This window comes from Periophthalmus magnuspinnatus, chromosome 2 (genome assembly GCF_009829125.3).
Source record: "Periophthalmus magnuspinnatus isolate fPerMag1 chromosome 2, fPerMag1.2.pri, whole genome shotgun sequence".
Classification (NCBI taxonomy): Eukaryota; Metazoa; Chordata; class Actinopteri; order Gobiiformes; family Gobiidae; genus Periophthalmus; species Periophthalmus magnuspinnatus.
In genome coordinates, this window is record NC_047127.1 from 15,479,314 (window position 1) to 15,493,096 (window position 13,783).

A 13,783-nucleotide genomic window follows, 5' to 3' on the forward strand; every position below is an offset into this window, starting at 1 on the left:
GGTAAAAATAGATGTTATAGCTGTCAATATGGATAAAGAACAAACGAATGAGAAAATGGAGGATCCTGCTAATGCTAAAAATATTGACAATGGAGAAGTTAAGCTGGGCGATACAGCCAATAATATGAATTACGAAGAAGGGGTTGAAGTGACTGAAAACTCTCCCAACACCAAACTTGCTTTTGATGGAATTGAGAATGCAACTAGTGCTTCAGAAGAATTAGCACCTGTTTCTGTAAATGCTGAAATAAATGAAAAATATGCGGAGGATAGTGTCAAACCTGTGCAAGAATCAACTAAGGCTACAAGTGTTGAAGAAGCTAATATGCCAGTTGAAGATAATGATGGAAATGCTAATGCTAATCAAGTAGAAGGAGACCTGGAGGCCAATATGAAGGATTGTAGCATCGTAATGGTTAACAAAATTGACAACAATGCATTGGTTAATATGGATGAGCTGCCAGATGCTAATGACAACAAAGATGCTACAGAAAATTGTGCAATATGCGAGGAAAATGATGAAGAAATAGAGGATTTTGTTGTTAAAATAAATGAAGAAAACGCATCTTCAAAAACTGGACAAAATTATGATAACTGTAGAAATAATCTGACAGCCAAAGATGGTCAAGAAATCAATACAGATGTCGAAAATAAAGCTAATCGTGACAAAACAAAGCTAGAAGAATTAACTATTAACAATGAGGAAGCAGCTATGGATAAAACCAATGATGCTACAGCGGCTAATGCTAATTCAAAGAAAGAACTGCCAGGTTCTGATATCTGCAAAGATGGAGGGTGCAAAATAGACCAAGTATCTCCAAAGACCACTACGGAAGGATCTACAAATCAACTGGATGAAGTTCAAATTGACAAAGATGTTATTGTTCAAGAAAATGGTATATTAAAAGGATCTATAAAAAATAAAAACGAGGAAAACCAAATTTCAGCAAACAAAGAATCTACTGTGGGTGAAAATATGGCTGAAATTGCTGTACAAGATGTTGAAATTGCAGTGGAAGTATGTGAAAATGAACAAACTATATCTGGTCAAATGGATTCAAGAATGGAGGAGCAAAACTTAACTACTACCAGAGAAGAAAGAGTCAAAATGAACCAGGACAGTGACAAAGAGGGAGGATCTACTTCTACTACACGCAACCAAGACAAGATGGCCGCCAAGAATACAAACAAAAACAAAGGTAGGCCTAATAACATGTCTTGCTTTTCTTGTTAAAATCATAGTATGTCACTTTTTAGCCATAGAACAGACTAAAAGCTTTTTTTTATTATTTCACAATGGTTGTTTTTGTGTAAACCCTCAGTCATCCTGGGCTGATCCATAGCAAAAGATGAAGTTTAAATTTATCAACTGGACAAATTGTTGTAAGAGTGAAGACATTTGCTGCTTCTTCAGTTCTGGTCAGATTACTGGTGGCCACTGCCCCAATAGCAGGGGGTGTTAAGGGTTGAATAGGGTGGTTTCAGCTGAAACTGGAGACAATTGATGTTTACCGTTTCAGTGTGGTTAGCCCCTCCCTTCAGTTAGATTAGGCATTTATCAGTTATTTTGTCACATTTCCCAGGTCTTACATATATATTGTTATTTCTCCAGGCTGTAAGAAGGTGGCACTATTGGATGACGACAAGAAAAAGTCAACAAGAGCTTCATCAAAATACAAAACTTTGTCGTACAGAAAAATCCAGAGAGGAAACACGAGACAGAAGATCGAGGAGTTTGAAGCTCTGATGAACGTGGAACAACAATTTTGAAACGATCATTTCTTTTTAGTATAATTTTTAATCAATCCGGCACAAAGTTATAGTAATTTTGAATAGTTAAATTGTTCACATTTTGGTGATTCCTCATTTCTTAATAATTTTAAACACTATATTACCACTCATAAGATTTGCAAATAAAATTTTAATTAAAAAAAAGTATTAAGTATTAAGAAGTGTTGATATTTAAGACAGTAAGCAACAAATTACAGTAAATGTTTATTGTAATTCACTTCAAACCCTCTTCATTTAACAAATGGAAATCCCAAAGATAATTTCAAATAAAACTGACAAAAATACATTTTATTTTCCCTGCAAAAATACTTCTACCAATTTCCCAAATTAAAAAAATAACATTACGAAGCAGTAGTGGCCTGCCTGACTGGCCAGTCTCTACTAACATTACACAAGGATTCTCAAGATATTTGTGAGTTCACAAGCTCATGAGAATCCATCTTGAGGGATGTAAGGTTAATCCAGAGGGTGGACCAATCACAGGAGTACTGAGGTCTGTGCAGAAGCCAAACACCAAACGCCCAAGGAAATCAAAACAAAACAAATGTGGCAATGCCGACAGACGTACTTCAGTCTGTTTTTGCATCAATACGGAGCATTTAGTGAAAAACATGCAGAGGAAGCTCTTTGTGCATTTGTGGACAGGGAGGATGTCTATGCTTTTCTCTCGACTGGATGTAACAGAAGTTTGATTTTTCGGCTTGTTCTGCTGTTATGACGCTCCAACCAATCAGATTCTAATAACCATCATGATGTTCACATTCAGGGAGAGCCATCCCAGATGGATAACGTGTAGAACCATTTTAGAGTGCTACACATATCAGTCTAGTGTGGGCCAGATAAAGTCCCTTCTACATTCTGTTCAACTCTAGAAGGAGCTGAAATCTGCCCACAGAGCATGACAAACCTCCGACCTGACTTGAGATGGTCCAACCACAGCAGGGCTTTTCTATCATGTCTCTCGCATGCAGAAGACATCTCTTGAAAATTCTTGTATCATTCAGAACAAAATATAGAAGTTCTTTTACCTGAGAAGAGATTGGGGCTTTGGATGTTGATTCTGCAGAAATCTGAGCTGTTTCTCAGTCCTGTTTTTTTTTTTACCTTTTTTCAACAGTCGCCATGTTGGTTTTTACCACAACAGACCATGCATCTCTCTGATTGGTTAAACCGCTTACCAATCACAGCCTCTGGAATCAGCGAGACATGATATGGTTGCAGACCCACTTGTCTTTGTAATTTCTTTCAAGACATGTGGTTCTGGCTGAACAGGTAAATGTAGAGCATTTCATGTTGAGGAAATGGCTTCTTCTGATTGGCTTTAGTCAAGGTATTAAAATATAAAGTTTCAGGGTTAAACAGTGGAGCAGTCAAAGGCACAGAGTTACAGTAAATTAAATCTTCAATGGATTACAGCTATATCATATAATGTATAAAGCCATTTTAATAGTCAATGCTGTCGATTTTTAAAGGTGCACTGGGTAACTTTTTCTGGTGGGTAATCTGCCATTTGCATCTCTCCATAGAGATGTTATTTTGGCTATATATATTTTTTGTATTGTTCACTGATAGCTGCCGATATTCTTCCTGCAATTGTTCCACAGTATGGCATTTTGACATCACAAGGCTAAATTACATGTTAAATCTGTGGAGAGGCGACTGCTCACAGTAAGGATGCAAACCTCCTTTAATTAAGCAATAAAAAACACCTGGAATTGAATAAAAGCAAGCTAAACAAGTGTGGAACATTCCAACCAAAGCAATTAAACCTACATAGAGACCCTCCACTGGAAAAGTTACATAATGCACCTTATGTAAACTTGTGTTAACGTTCCCCTTTTAGAGTATAGTTTTGGTTTCATTCCATATCGAGTGACGAGTTTTCTATAGAATCCACATTTTCATTTCCAATATTTAGTGTTTCGGATTTTGTTTTATACTTTGTCTTATCCCAGTTTTCCGTATTGTGTCCGTGTTTTCGTTGATGCCTCTTGTAGTTATCCCAGTGTCCGGTGGTGTAGCTGCATTCTTCGCATTCGTAAGGCTTATATCCGGTATGTCGTAGCATGTGGCGCTTTAAATTCATGCTTTGATTGCAGCTGTATCCACAAACAAAGCAGTGGAACGGTTTCGCTCCCGTGTGAACTCTCTCATGACGTTTTAAATTTGCCAAATTCCCACACGCGTAGCTACAAGTCGAGCAAGCAAATGGTTTCTCTCCCGTGTGGACCCTAAGATGGCGCCTAAGATTGTCCTGATGCGATGATGCATATGAACAGTGGGGGCAGCGGTGAGACTTAGTGGAGTTGTGGGTTAAAAGGTGTCGGGTTAAGTGGTAAGGATAGTGAGAAAAGAAAGGACACAATGAACAGCGGTAAAGTTTGTTTTTGGAGGTTTTTCGGCGTGGACGAGATGTTGAGGAGGGGGAGGACTCAGAGGAGCAGCGGCGACAAACCTAGGAGATAAGAAAGGGTTAAAAATCGAAATGATTATTTAGGTGATATAATGTCCTCTTTGAGAACTAAATGTCCCTGTGTCTTCGTGGGGTCTTATTCTGTGTAAAAGATGCCAAGTCTGTAGTTTAGACCTCTACAAACATGTTCTGATATCTAGTTTAGTTGGTTTAGTTCATATGCCTGACTGTTGCCTTCCAACCATAATGTTACCAAGGGCAAAAATGTGTCTAAATTACACAGTAGTTATGATTAGACTATCAAAAATAGATGACAAGACCTTTATTCTGTTAAATGAATGTTTCATTTGTCAGAAAAATGTGATTTAATTTGCCTAATTGTCCCAGCATTTTGGATGGAACTGTGTTGATGACATAGGCAATGCTTTATTAGTTGCTTTTTTTAAATTACATTTTAGCTTATATTTTTATCTCACCTGTCCCTCAGTGTCCATGTCTCCTCTCTCGTTCTGGATATCCTCCTCCTCCTCCAGAGTTTTTCCACAGATTCTGCAGAGCACTGGGAAGAGTAGAGCTGGGAGAGGGGAGGACGATTCAAGAGAACCCAGAGACAGGAACCCTGATTGGGATAGAGTGAGGGTAGAAACTACTGAGAGGGAGGCAGGAAAGAGGAAGAGGGAGAGTGGGGAGAAGAGAAGGAGGCGGGAGAAAGAGAGATAACAGAAGGGAGAGGGAGACGGGAGAGTGGAAGGAGAGGGAAAGATGGAAAGAGGAATAGAAAATTAGTAAACAAGGTACAAACAGTTAACCCTTTACTTGTAAGTAAAGTTAGTAAAAAAAAAGTTAATAAGACTAGACTACACTAAGGTTTATCCAAGACAGGATTAAATAGGACTAAACCATAGACTAAAAGAGGACTAAACCAGGACTAAACCATAGATTAAAACAGGACTAGACCGTCGACTAAAACAGGACTAGACCGTCGACTAAAACAGGACGAAACCATCGACTAAAACAGGACGAAACCATCGACTAAAACAGGACTAAACCATCGACTAAAACAGGACTAAACCATCGACTAAAACAGGACTAAACCATTGAATAAAACAGGACTAAACCATTGAATAAAACAGGAGTAAACCATAGAATAAAACAGGAGTAAACCAAAGACTAAAACAGGACTAAACAAGAACTTCTAGGACTAACCCATGTACTAAAACAAGACTACACAAAGGCCAGAAGCTAAACCAATGTTAAATCAGCAACTAAACCAAGACTAAGGTCAAACCTGAAGACTAACCCAAGGCCTAAACCAGAACTACACCCACACTAAACCAAGGCCTAAACCAGAAATAAACCAGAACTAAACCAGGGACTAAATCAGGAAATAAACCAGGACTAAACCAAGGTTAAAACCACGACTAAACCAAAACCAAACCAGGAACTAAACCGACACTAAACCAGAACTAAACCAGGTCCAAAAAGGGACTAAACCAAGGATTAAACAAAGACTAAACCAGAACTAAATCAGAACTTAATAAGGACTATACCAGGACTAAACCCAAGACTCTTTATTTACCTTCCTCCTCTTCCTCGCTCTTCCTCTTCTTCGCTCGTTTCCCCGCTGTCGTGTTTTTTCTCTTCTGCTCGGTGGCGTGTGTCCTCTGGTGCCTCCTCAGGTTGCTGTGTGAACTACAGGCATAGTTGCATGTCTCGCACCAGTACGGTTTTTCTCCTGTGTGAGATCGGAGGTGCCGCTGTAAATTCACTAACTGAGTCGACGCGTATGAGCAAACACCACAGCGGAACGGCTTTTGTCCCTCGTGGATTCGTGTGTGGCGTTTGAGATGGTTTGAGTATCGTGACGTGAACGAACACAGTGAGCAGGAGTACAGTTTCGATGGTGAATTGTTTTTGCCATTTTGCTTTTTTTTCCTGCCAGTTTTGACCTGTTTTGGAGTAGACAGAGGAGACTGAAGGTCCTCTTCACAGCTGAGGCAGTACAGGTCTGAAGATAGATCCAAACCGACTCCTGGAGAGAAATAAAAATGTGGAACTTATTAATGGAAAATATTCAAATTTATTCCTCATCTGTAAGTAACCATGATTACTATTGCTACTGCAACTACTAATGCTGCTACTACTGCTGCTGCTCCTGCTGCTGCAGATAGTTGATTGAAGTTGGTTAGTTCTGGTTTTAAGCTGTTAGTACTTAAACCAGGTCTAACCTTGGTCAAACAATAATTAATAATATCCAGGTCAGGACTAAACCAAGCTATCAGCCAGGACTAATCCCAACAGTATACATAGGTACAACTAGTCAAGTCCTGGTTTAGATTAGATATAGTCCACTTTTTGGCCCTAGCTTGTAACTGATTTAGTCCTGGTTTAGTCTTGGCCAAAAACCTGTTTCACTCCAGTATTCAGCTTAAATTAGACCTGGTTTTTTGTTGTCTTCACTAGAAGTTTTAATAGGCCTGTCAATTTACTACTACCGCTGCTGCTGCTACTCAAAGTAAATTAAAAGTTGAAAAGGCAAAGTATAATTATGGTAAAAGTTTTCCCTAATTCTTGTTAACTTCAATTTAAATCCACAAAAAATTCAGTTTTGCAGAAATAACCAGAATAGTGCATTAGGGAAGATCTCCATCTGGTGGCCATGGTAAGAATTGCACAAAAGATGCTCAAAAATTTTTATCATTTCAGTAAAAACTAAATAAAGATATGATAGGTTAAGCTTGTTTTTTTGACTACTTTTTAACCCTTAAATGTGCACTGTGTAACTTTTCTGGAGGAGGGTTTCCCATAAGGTTGTCTCAATACAGATTATTGACTAGAATGTTCCACAATATGACATTAAACTTAACCATCTCCATGGACACCACCAGGCCAGGTTACAGTTGAGATCTGTGCAGAGGCGACCCCGGTAAAATTAAGAATACACGTTTTACAAAGCAACATACATCAGTAATAGAATAAAGGCATGATTGAGTTAAATTACATGCTCTCGAACATTCCAGGCAAAGCTATAACATCTCCATGGTGACAAGTAATGGGCAAACCCTACATCGGAAAAGTAATATAGTACACCTTTAATTTTATTTAATATGTTTGCAAATTTATAATTTCATGCTGAAGTGTAAAAACTATATTATTGTTATTTTAAGTGAACCAAACCTAGATGGATCCCAGTGGCGAGCAGGGAGTCGGGAAGCAGTTTTCCGCAGCGTTTACAAGAGAAGAAGGAGAGGGAGGCGTCGGCAGGCACAGAAGAGTCCTCCTCCACACTCAGAGAAAACACTGTCACTAAAAACAAAGACAAAATGTGTTAGATGCCCTCCCATTCTTCTGTATCACTGTGTGTCAGTTAATCTGCAGATGTTGTGGTATGGTTGGATAAATACAATGGGAGAATGAGCCATGTTACGTATAATAGATTTTCACACTGACCTGAGTCTTTGTCAAGGCCCATGATGTCAGAATCTCCAAACTCCAGGTCTCCACTCAACAGGAAGTCACTGTCCAGCACCAGACAGTTGGGGTCCACCACCAACGGAGCGTCAGGCAGCTGCACACCCACTGACAGAGATGACGGGAAGGAAATATTATTATTACTACTATTGTTGCTGCTACTACTAGGGCTGCAAGAATTAATACTTTGCAGTCACCTCACACTGGGGGTGTTTCACATGTATGTCTATAGTGGAATGTTCGGCAGTTACTATGGCGCAATTAGCAAATTGCAAAGGCTGCAAATTTTGAAGTACCATTGTTTCCTCACAAACAACAAAATCTCCTGACTTGTTCCTCATAAAAATTGCTAATCCTGTAGTTTATATCTAATTGCAAATTACTAGTAGTGTCCAGTGTTTCCAATAGATTTTGTTCAGACTATGGTGGCACAAAAACTTTCTAAATGAATCATTTTCTCTCACACAATTTGTGGTATTTGAATGTCACTTACTGCCTGCATTTCATATTTAAGCAGTCTTTTTGAACAGTGGAGTAACTTTTTATGTTAACAACAGGACAAGGTGCAACAAAGTGAGATTTTGTTTGCCAATGTCTAGTCCATGTCATTTTTAGGCTATGGGGGAGAATTGGGGGAAGGGGGCTGAGGGGGTGGCCACCATAGTCAATTTTATTAATGGGAACAAAAGTGTAAGAAATAATAGTAATGCTTTTGACATGCACAGCCCTGTTTCCTTAATGCAGCTTTAGCTTCAGTTCAAATAAAGTTCCTCATTTAGTCAGGGTCATACAAAATATGTGCCTATACTGGAGCTTCATGGGCAATAGTCGATATGCCACTGAGTGTGAATATCAGCCTATCTCTATTGATAATTTACTGCTGATGTCATCAACATTCCCTGGGGGTGTGATTCTAACTGTAGGCTCTGCTCTGTCTGAAACTCTTTGAAGACTTTAATCTGAGCTTTATTTTAACAATCTGACCAGAAAGAGCTGACTTGATTGGAACTGCAACAGGTGAGTTGATTTGTGCTGTTAAACAAGTCTCTCAAACATAAAATTACAGTTGCATGTTACCTAGCATTAGCCAACAGTTTTTAGCCCCAAGGTGGTTGAGCCTAAACTGTTATGTCCTTTGGCAATACACTTCACACACATCACTTGGTATGAATGTGGTGTATGTGAGTGTTGGTGGTGGTCGGGTCAAAAACAGCTTCGCTTCTGTCAGCCTACCCCAGGGGAGCTGTGGCTACAATAGAAACTTACCATGTGTGGTTTGAATGAATGCTGTATAACACTGTGCAGACACTTTGAGCAACTGAACAAGCTCTATATAAAGGACTTTGTTGCAGAGGAAGACTGTTTATCTGGTCCTCACATCCTCTTCCTCACCAACGCTCTCCTACTTCCGGTTTCCTGTTTCTCCATCTTCACTTCCTGTCCGCCTGCTTCCCCTTTTTTTCTCACTCCAAACAAATTACTTAAATCTTATAAAATGTCACAAATAAACTGTATTAAAACAGTTAATAATAGATTTTCAAAGCACCAGGACAAAGACCTGGATTACCACTAGATAAAAACATTATCCAGATATTAGGGTTGTCAAAAGTATCAAAAATCAGATACTAATTGATACTAAAACTAGTAATGAAACAAGATACTCATTTGAGCAGGTATCGATGCAAAAAAGTCACATTCACAGGACAACAATGAGCCTTTCTTAAAAAGCTATCAGAACAAGTATAAGACAAATAGACTAGTATACAACCGCGGACCACTACGAAACCTAATTGGACGACTGAGGGATTATACAGGGATTACACAGATATAAGGGTACCTGGTATTTCTGTGAATGTACTACCATTTAATGTTAAAAATTACATTCAATTGCCTAAAGAAAATGTGTTATTATCATTGCGGTATTGGAATCAGTATTGAGTCTATTCCTTGCTATTGAAATTAAGTTTGAAATTTTAGCATTATGACAACACGAAATAAAAAAAAAGAAACTCTTCTGAGCAGGTACTAAAACAGTCACATAGACTGGATAAAATGTGGCCTTTTCTGAACAGTTTTATCTGGAGTTTTTTCAGAACCAAAATAAGACTATATGGTATAGTGACGAAATACTGTTATTTAGTTTTGAAAATTACAATAATAGCTTTTAATAAGAACCAAATGATCATTTGGGTATCGAGTACAAAGTCTATTCTTTAGTCGCAAAATTGGGTTGAAATTTTAGTATCATGACAACACTAGCTATTGCATTAAAACCTAACACATTGACTACTTTATCACTACTACTTCTACTACTGCTACGACTTCAGCAACAAGAACACTTCCTTGTAATGTCCTTTTGTAAATAATTTAATCGTTTTTTTTTTTAATAAATACAACTAAAAACGTCAGAAATGCGTTATAATTTGCTATGTTTTGGACTCACGTTTGACAGGCTGCGGGTTGGACTGCTTCCTCCGCGGCATGGCGTCACTTCGGCTCGGTTTTGCCCGGGTTTGAGGTGTGTTTTTCGGGCAGGAGCTGTCACAGTCCTCGGCTCTGCGCTCCTCTGCTTAACCGTTTCATAGTCGTCTTCTTCCTCTTCCTCCAGCAGACTCAAATGTCATCCACGCCACATAAACATGCGCTAACTGTACTTGTAAACCTTAAAACAAGCAAAGACAAGTATAATTTAACTGAAAGCAACATTTAATACAATTTAGACACAGTATTTAAAGAGAAATATGAGGTTTTCTGTGTCTTTAGGCTTAAAAACAAGTCGCTACAGTCTATGGTATCTTCAAGTTAGCCAAAATGCTAACTTGTGTCTTCATGTAGTTAAACGTTCAAGTTTCATTTTTTCGGACCAAATTTGTCAACTTTAAAGATACGAAGGTACTTGGAAAAACTCTCCCACCTTCTATACCGTCTTCACGCGCACACAAGTCGTTGAAATGTGAGAAATGTGTATAAATAGATGGTTTTAAAAAGTTGTTGTCAGTGGCTCACGGTGAAAGAGCGTGGAGGAAGCGACTGAGCCGGATCCGGGTGACGTCACGAAGAGACTCCCGCAGAGGATCATGGGAGTGGTAGTTCTTCTGTGCTTGCAACTATATTTTTAAAAAAAGGCAAATAACCAAGTCTAGCTAGCATTTTTTTTAAGCTGTCTTTAGTCTTTCTGAAATGTCATTGTGCCCTTTAACTTAAAGGGACGCATATTAGGCTATTTTCTGATTTGTTATTAGGTTGTTTCTTCATCAAAAGTATGCCTAGAGTTGTGTTTTGTTTCATTCACACATGCTTAACACACAAACCCTGCATATTTAGGCTTAGTTCTTCTCTCAAACTGAAAAGATCATGTTCCACCTTGTGATGTCATACCAGTTTAAATCAGCTGATCGGACAGATATTTGCTTTAGAATCTGAAAAGCAACCTCACTGGATGCTGCCTGTGACTTCCAGTGGTAAGCAGCCTACAAGTACTTTCACAGAAAAACAATAAAACTTGAGTGATACTGTGTCTTTTCCACAACTTTGTAAAGACCAAAACGCCAAGCCAACGTGGCAAGTGATAAAAGACAATGCTAATATAATTAGAAATCAAGAGCAATGAAGTTGCCAATGAGCACAGGCAAACAGGCTGATAGGAGATGGTGCTGTCAGAGATGTGAGCCACAGAAGAATCCAAACTTGCTCCAGTCACACTGTTGCAAAACTCCGGCCAAAAGATTTGTCAAACACCAAAGAGGTAAACAGCTGATCATGCGCGTGGGTGCAGTTCACACCAGAATGGAACAGACTGAAATCTTGAAAATGGATTTCACTAAATCATTTGACGAGCTTGATAAAGTGGAGGTTAAGACATCCATCAGTGGATCTCTTCTGAACATAGACACAAGGAAGAGGAATGAGAGAAGCTTCCTGCTATGCCCGCCAGAGACAAAACCCAAGGTGTCAGCAGCACAACTACCAGCAGCACCACAACTACCACAGCCATCTCCTCCAGCGAAGGACTCACCACCAGCATCACAACCATCTCCCTCAGCAATGGATTCAGCAGCAGCGTCACCATCTTCTCCAGAGAAGGGTTCAGCACTACCACCTCCACCTTTCTCAGAGAACAAGGCAACAGCACTACCACCTCCACCTTCCCCAGTGAAGGATTCATCCCCTACGTCACGTTCCCTAGCCCGTTACTACCGAGGGTCCCCCAAATGGGGGACTTTGGGAAATGTATTTTTGTTTCGCCATGAGCCAACACATTAATCACGGAAAATACATTAATGTGGCACATCAAATTAAACAGCACCGCTAGCGCTACAAGGCTATGTAAACTATTTTCACCGTCCACAAACACAACTCAGATGACACCCAAGAGAACACCGCAAAACTAAATCCTCCAAACTTAGTTTGGCCAAACCACTCGCCGCATTTACGGCTCAACAACAGCTGTACTTCACGCTAGCCACACAAAGAAAGCCTCAAAAGAAAGCAGAGACTCTACCGTCTCCAAAGATATAAGCCCCAGCACTGTACACCAAAGCATCGCGGAGATATAAGCCAGCGCATCAGATCACAAAACATTGCTTTTCAAAACCACATTAGTAAAAATTGTCTTACCTTTGTCGTATTGCCGTGAAAAGTTTATTCCATTTGTAAATAAACGCTATTTCCTGTTAGCCCCGGCTGTTGTCCGTCACTTCCGCCACTCTGAGCGGTACAATAGTGATATATAGGTCATACCGAGCGCTTACTGTAAACCAATGGAGGAGCATGGCACTTTCACATGGCTTTCTTTTTCCCCTTCTGGTTGGCTGACTGTGTTGTCAATCTTGTATTGCAAGTTATAGCCTTATTCTATTGGCTTTCACGATTCCAGAGAGGTGTCACTCATGCATATTGACCAATCCGCTGGGGAGTAAAGTCCGTGCGTACAGTAAGCACGCTTGTGTGCGTAACAGCGCCTTGACGCACAGGACACAGAGCGCACCGGACAAACTTAGATTTGCTTTTTTCACTAAATTCATCTCTAAAAAAATCATTCAAATGCTTTATGTGGTCATTTTATTTGTAGGGGAAACATTTATATACACATATATTTATTATAATTATTAATTAATAATTATTAATTTAATACAAAAAATTTTAAAATGCCAAAAAATGTTTTCTTTAGGTCTACTGAACACCATTAGTGATATAAAAATGAAATATATAACTTTTACATGACAGAAATGCAAATGGCACTATGTGTGCCAAATGGTGCCAAATGGTGCCAAAATTGACACCTCGCCTGACATTCCTGTATTAAAATCTCTCTCTTTTTGATCTGCTTCATCTAATCAGTTTCAACCTTTGCAGAGATAATGTTCACATGTTTGGTTTCTATTTTATGAAGTAAAAAGGCTATGTTAGCAACATTCCAAAGAGTTATTCATCATAAAACATGTTTTTTTTTAGGCGAGGCTAAAAAAATCTAAATTTTTGCTGTGTTTCATCCTAATTTTCTCTTTATCAGTAACACATACATGGATAAATGACATATCAAATTATTCTGCCCAATGATCCCTTTACAATGGCACAAACATCATTGAAATCCACCTTGGGGTTGCTGAAATAGACCAGTTTATAAATGGATATACATTTTTGGAAAATTTGTCTTCAAAATAGGCTTAGGTAGTAACGGGCTAGGGCCCTCGTGACAGGTCTTGGACCCACCAAAGGCCCTCCCACCTATCCCCCCTGATTTTTCACCCAAAGTTTTCCCTCCTCCACCTCCTCACCGCGGTCTAAATGAAACACACGGAAAATGCATTTTCTGTGTGTTCTAAGGAGAGCAAACGGTTTCCGTGAGAATTTGAGGATTAAATGTAGGTTTTTTTATGTGGCATTCAGGACAACTTTGATAAATCTCGGCGTGCACCTAGCTTGTTTTGGTTGTCCACCAAATATTCCACCGATTTCGCCGAATGGAATTTTCGGAAATGAGGGCCAATGTTTTTGTCTTTGCTATCCGCTACTTTTCCATTATGCCAAATACCTGTTAATGTTGCTTCCCACCAAGTGGAGTTTCCATTTTGCTCCTGGCACTAAATACAGGTGGTGTGCATCCTC

The 13,783-nt window shown here is 39.2% G+C and overlaps 1 protein-coding gene across 2 annotated transcripts; it reads right to left on the minus strand.

Moving 5' to 3' along the window:
* Nucleotides 1-1,984: 1,984 nt before the first annotated feature.
* On the minus strand, nucleotides 1,985-10,744 carry LOC117382425 (zinc finger protein 513-like). 2 transcript variants are annotated; one of them, XM_033979602.2, is made up of 7 exons: nucleotides 10,590-10,744; nucleotides 10,119-10,337; nucleotides 7,655-7,783; nucleotides 7,382-7,510; nucleotides 5,784-6,236; nucleotides 4,681-4,853; nucleotides 1,985-4,246 (listed from the first exon to the last, which is right to left on the minus strand). In XM_033979602.2, the coding sequence occupies exons 2-7, from the start codon at nucleotides 10,156-10,158 to the stop codon at nucleotides 3,650-3,652; spliced, it is 1,521 nt and encodes a 506-aa protein (XP_033835493.1). In that variant the 5' UTR covers nucleotides 10,159-10,337; nucleotides 10,590-10,744; the 3' UTR covers nucleotides 1,985-3,649. The 2 variants fall into 2 exon arrangements, with proteins under 2 accessions (XP_033835493.1, XP_055082482.1); XM_055226507.1 differs by having other exon boundaries at nucleotides 4,681-4,850; nucleotides 10,590-10,715.
* Between the last annotated feature and the right edge of the window lie 3,039 nt (nucleotides 10,745-13,783).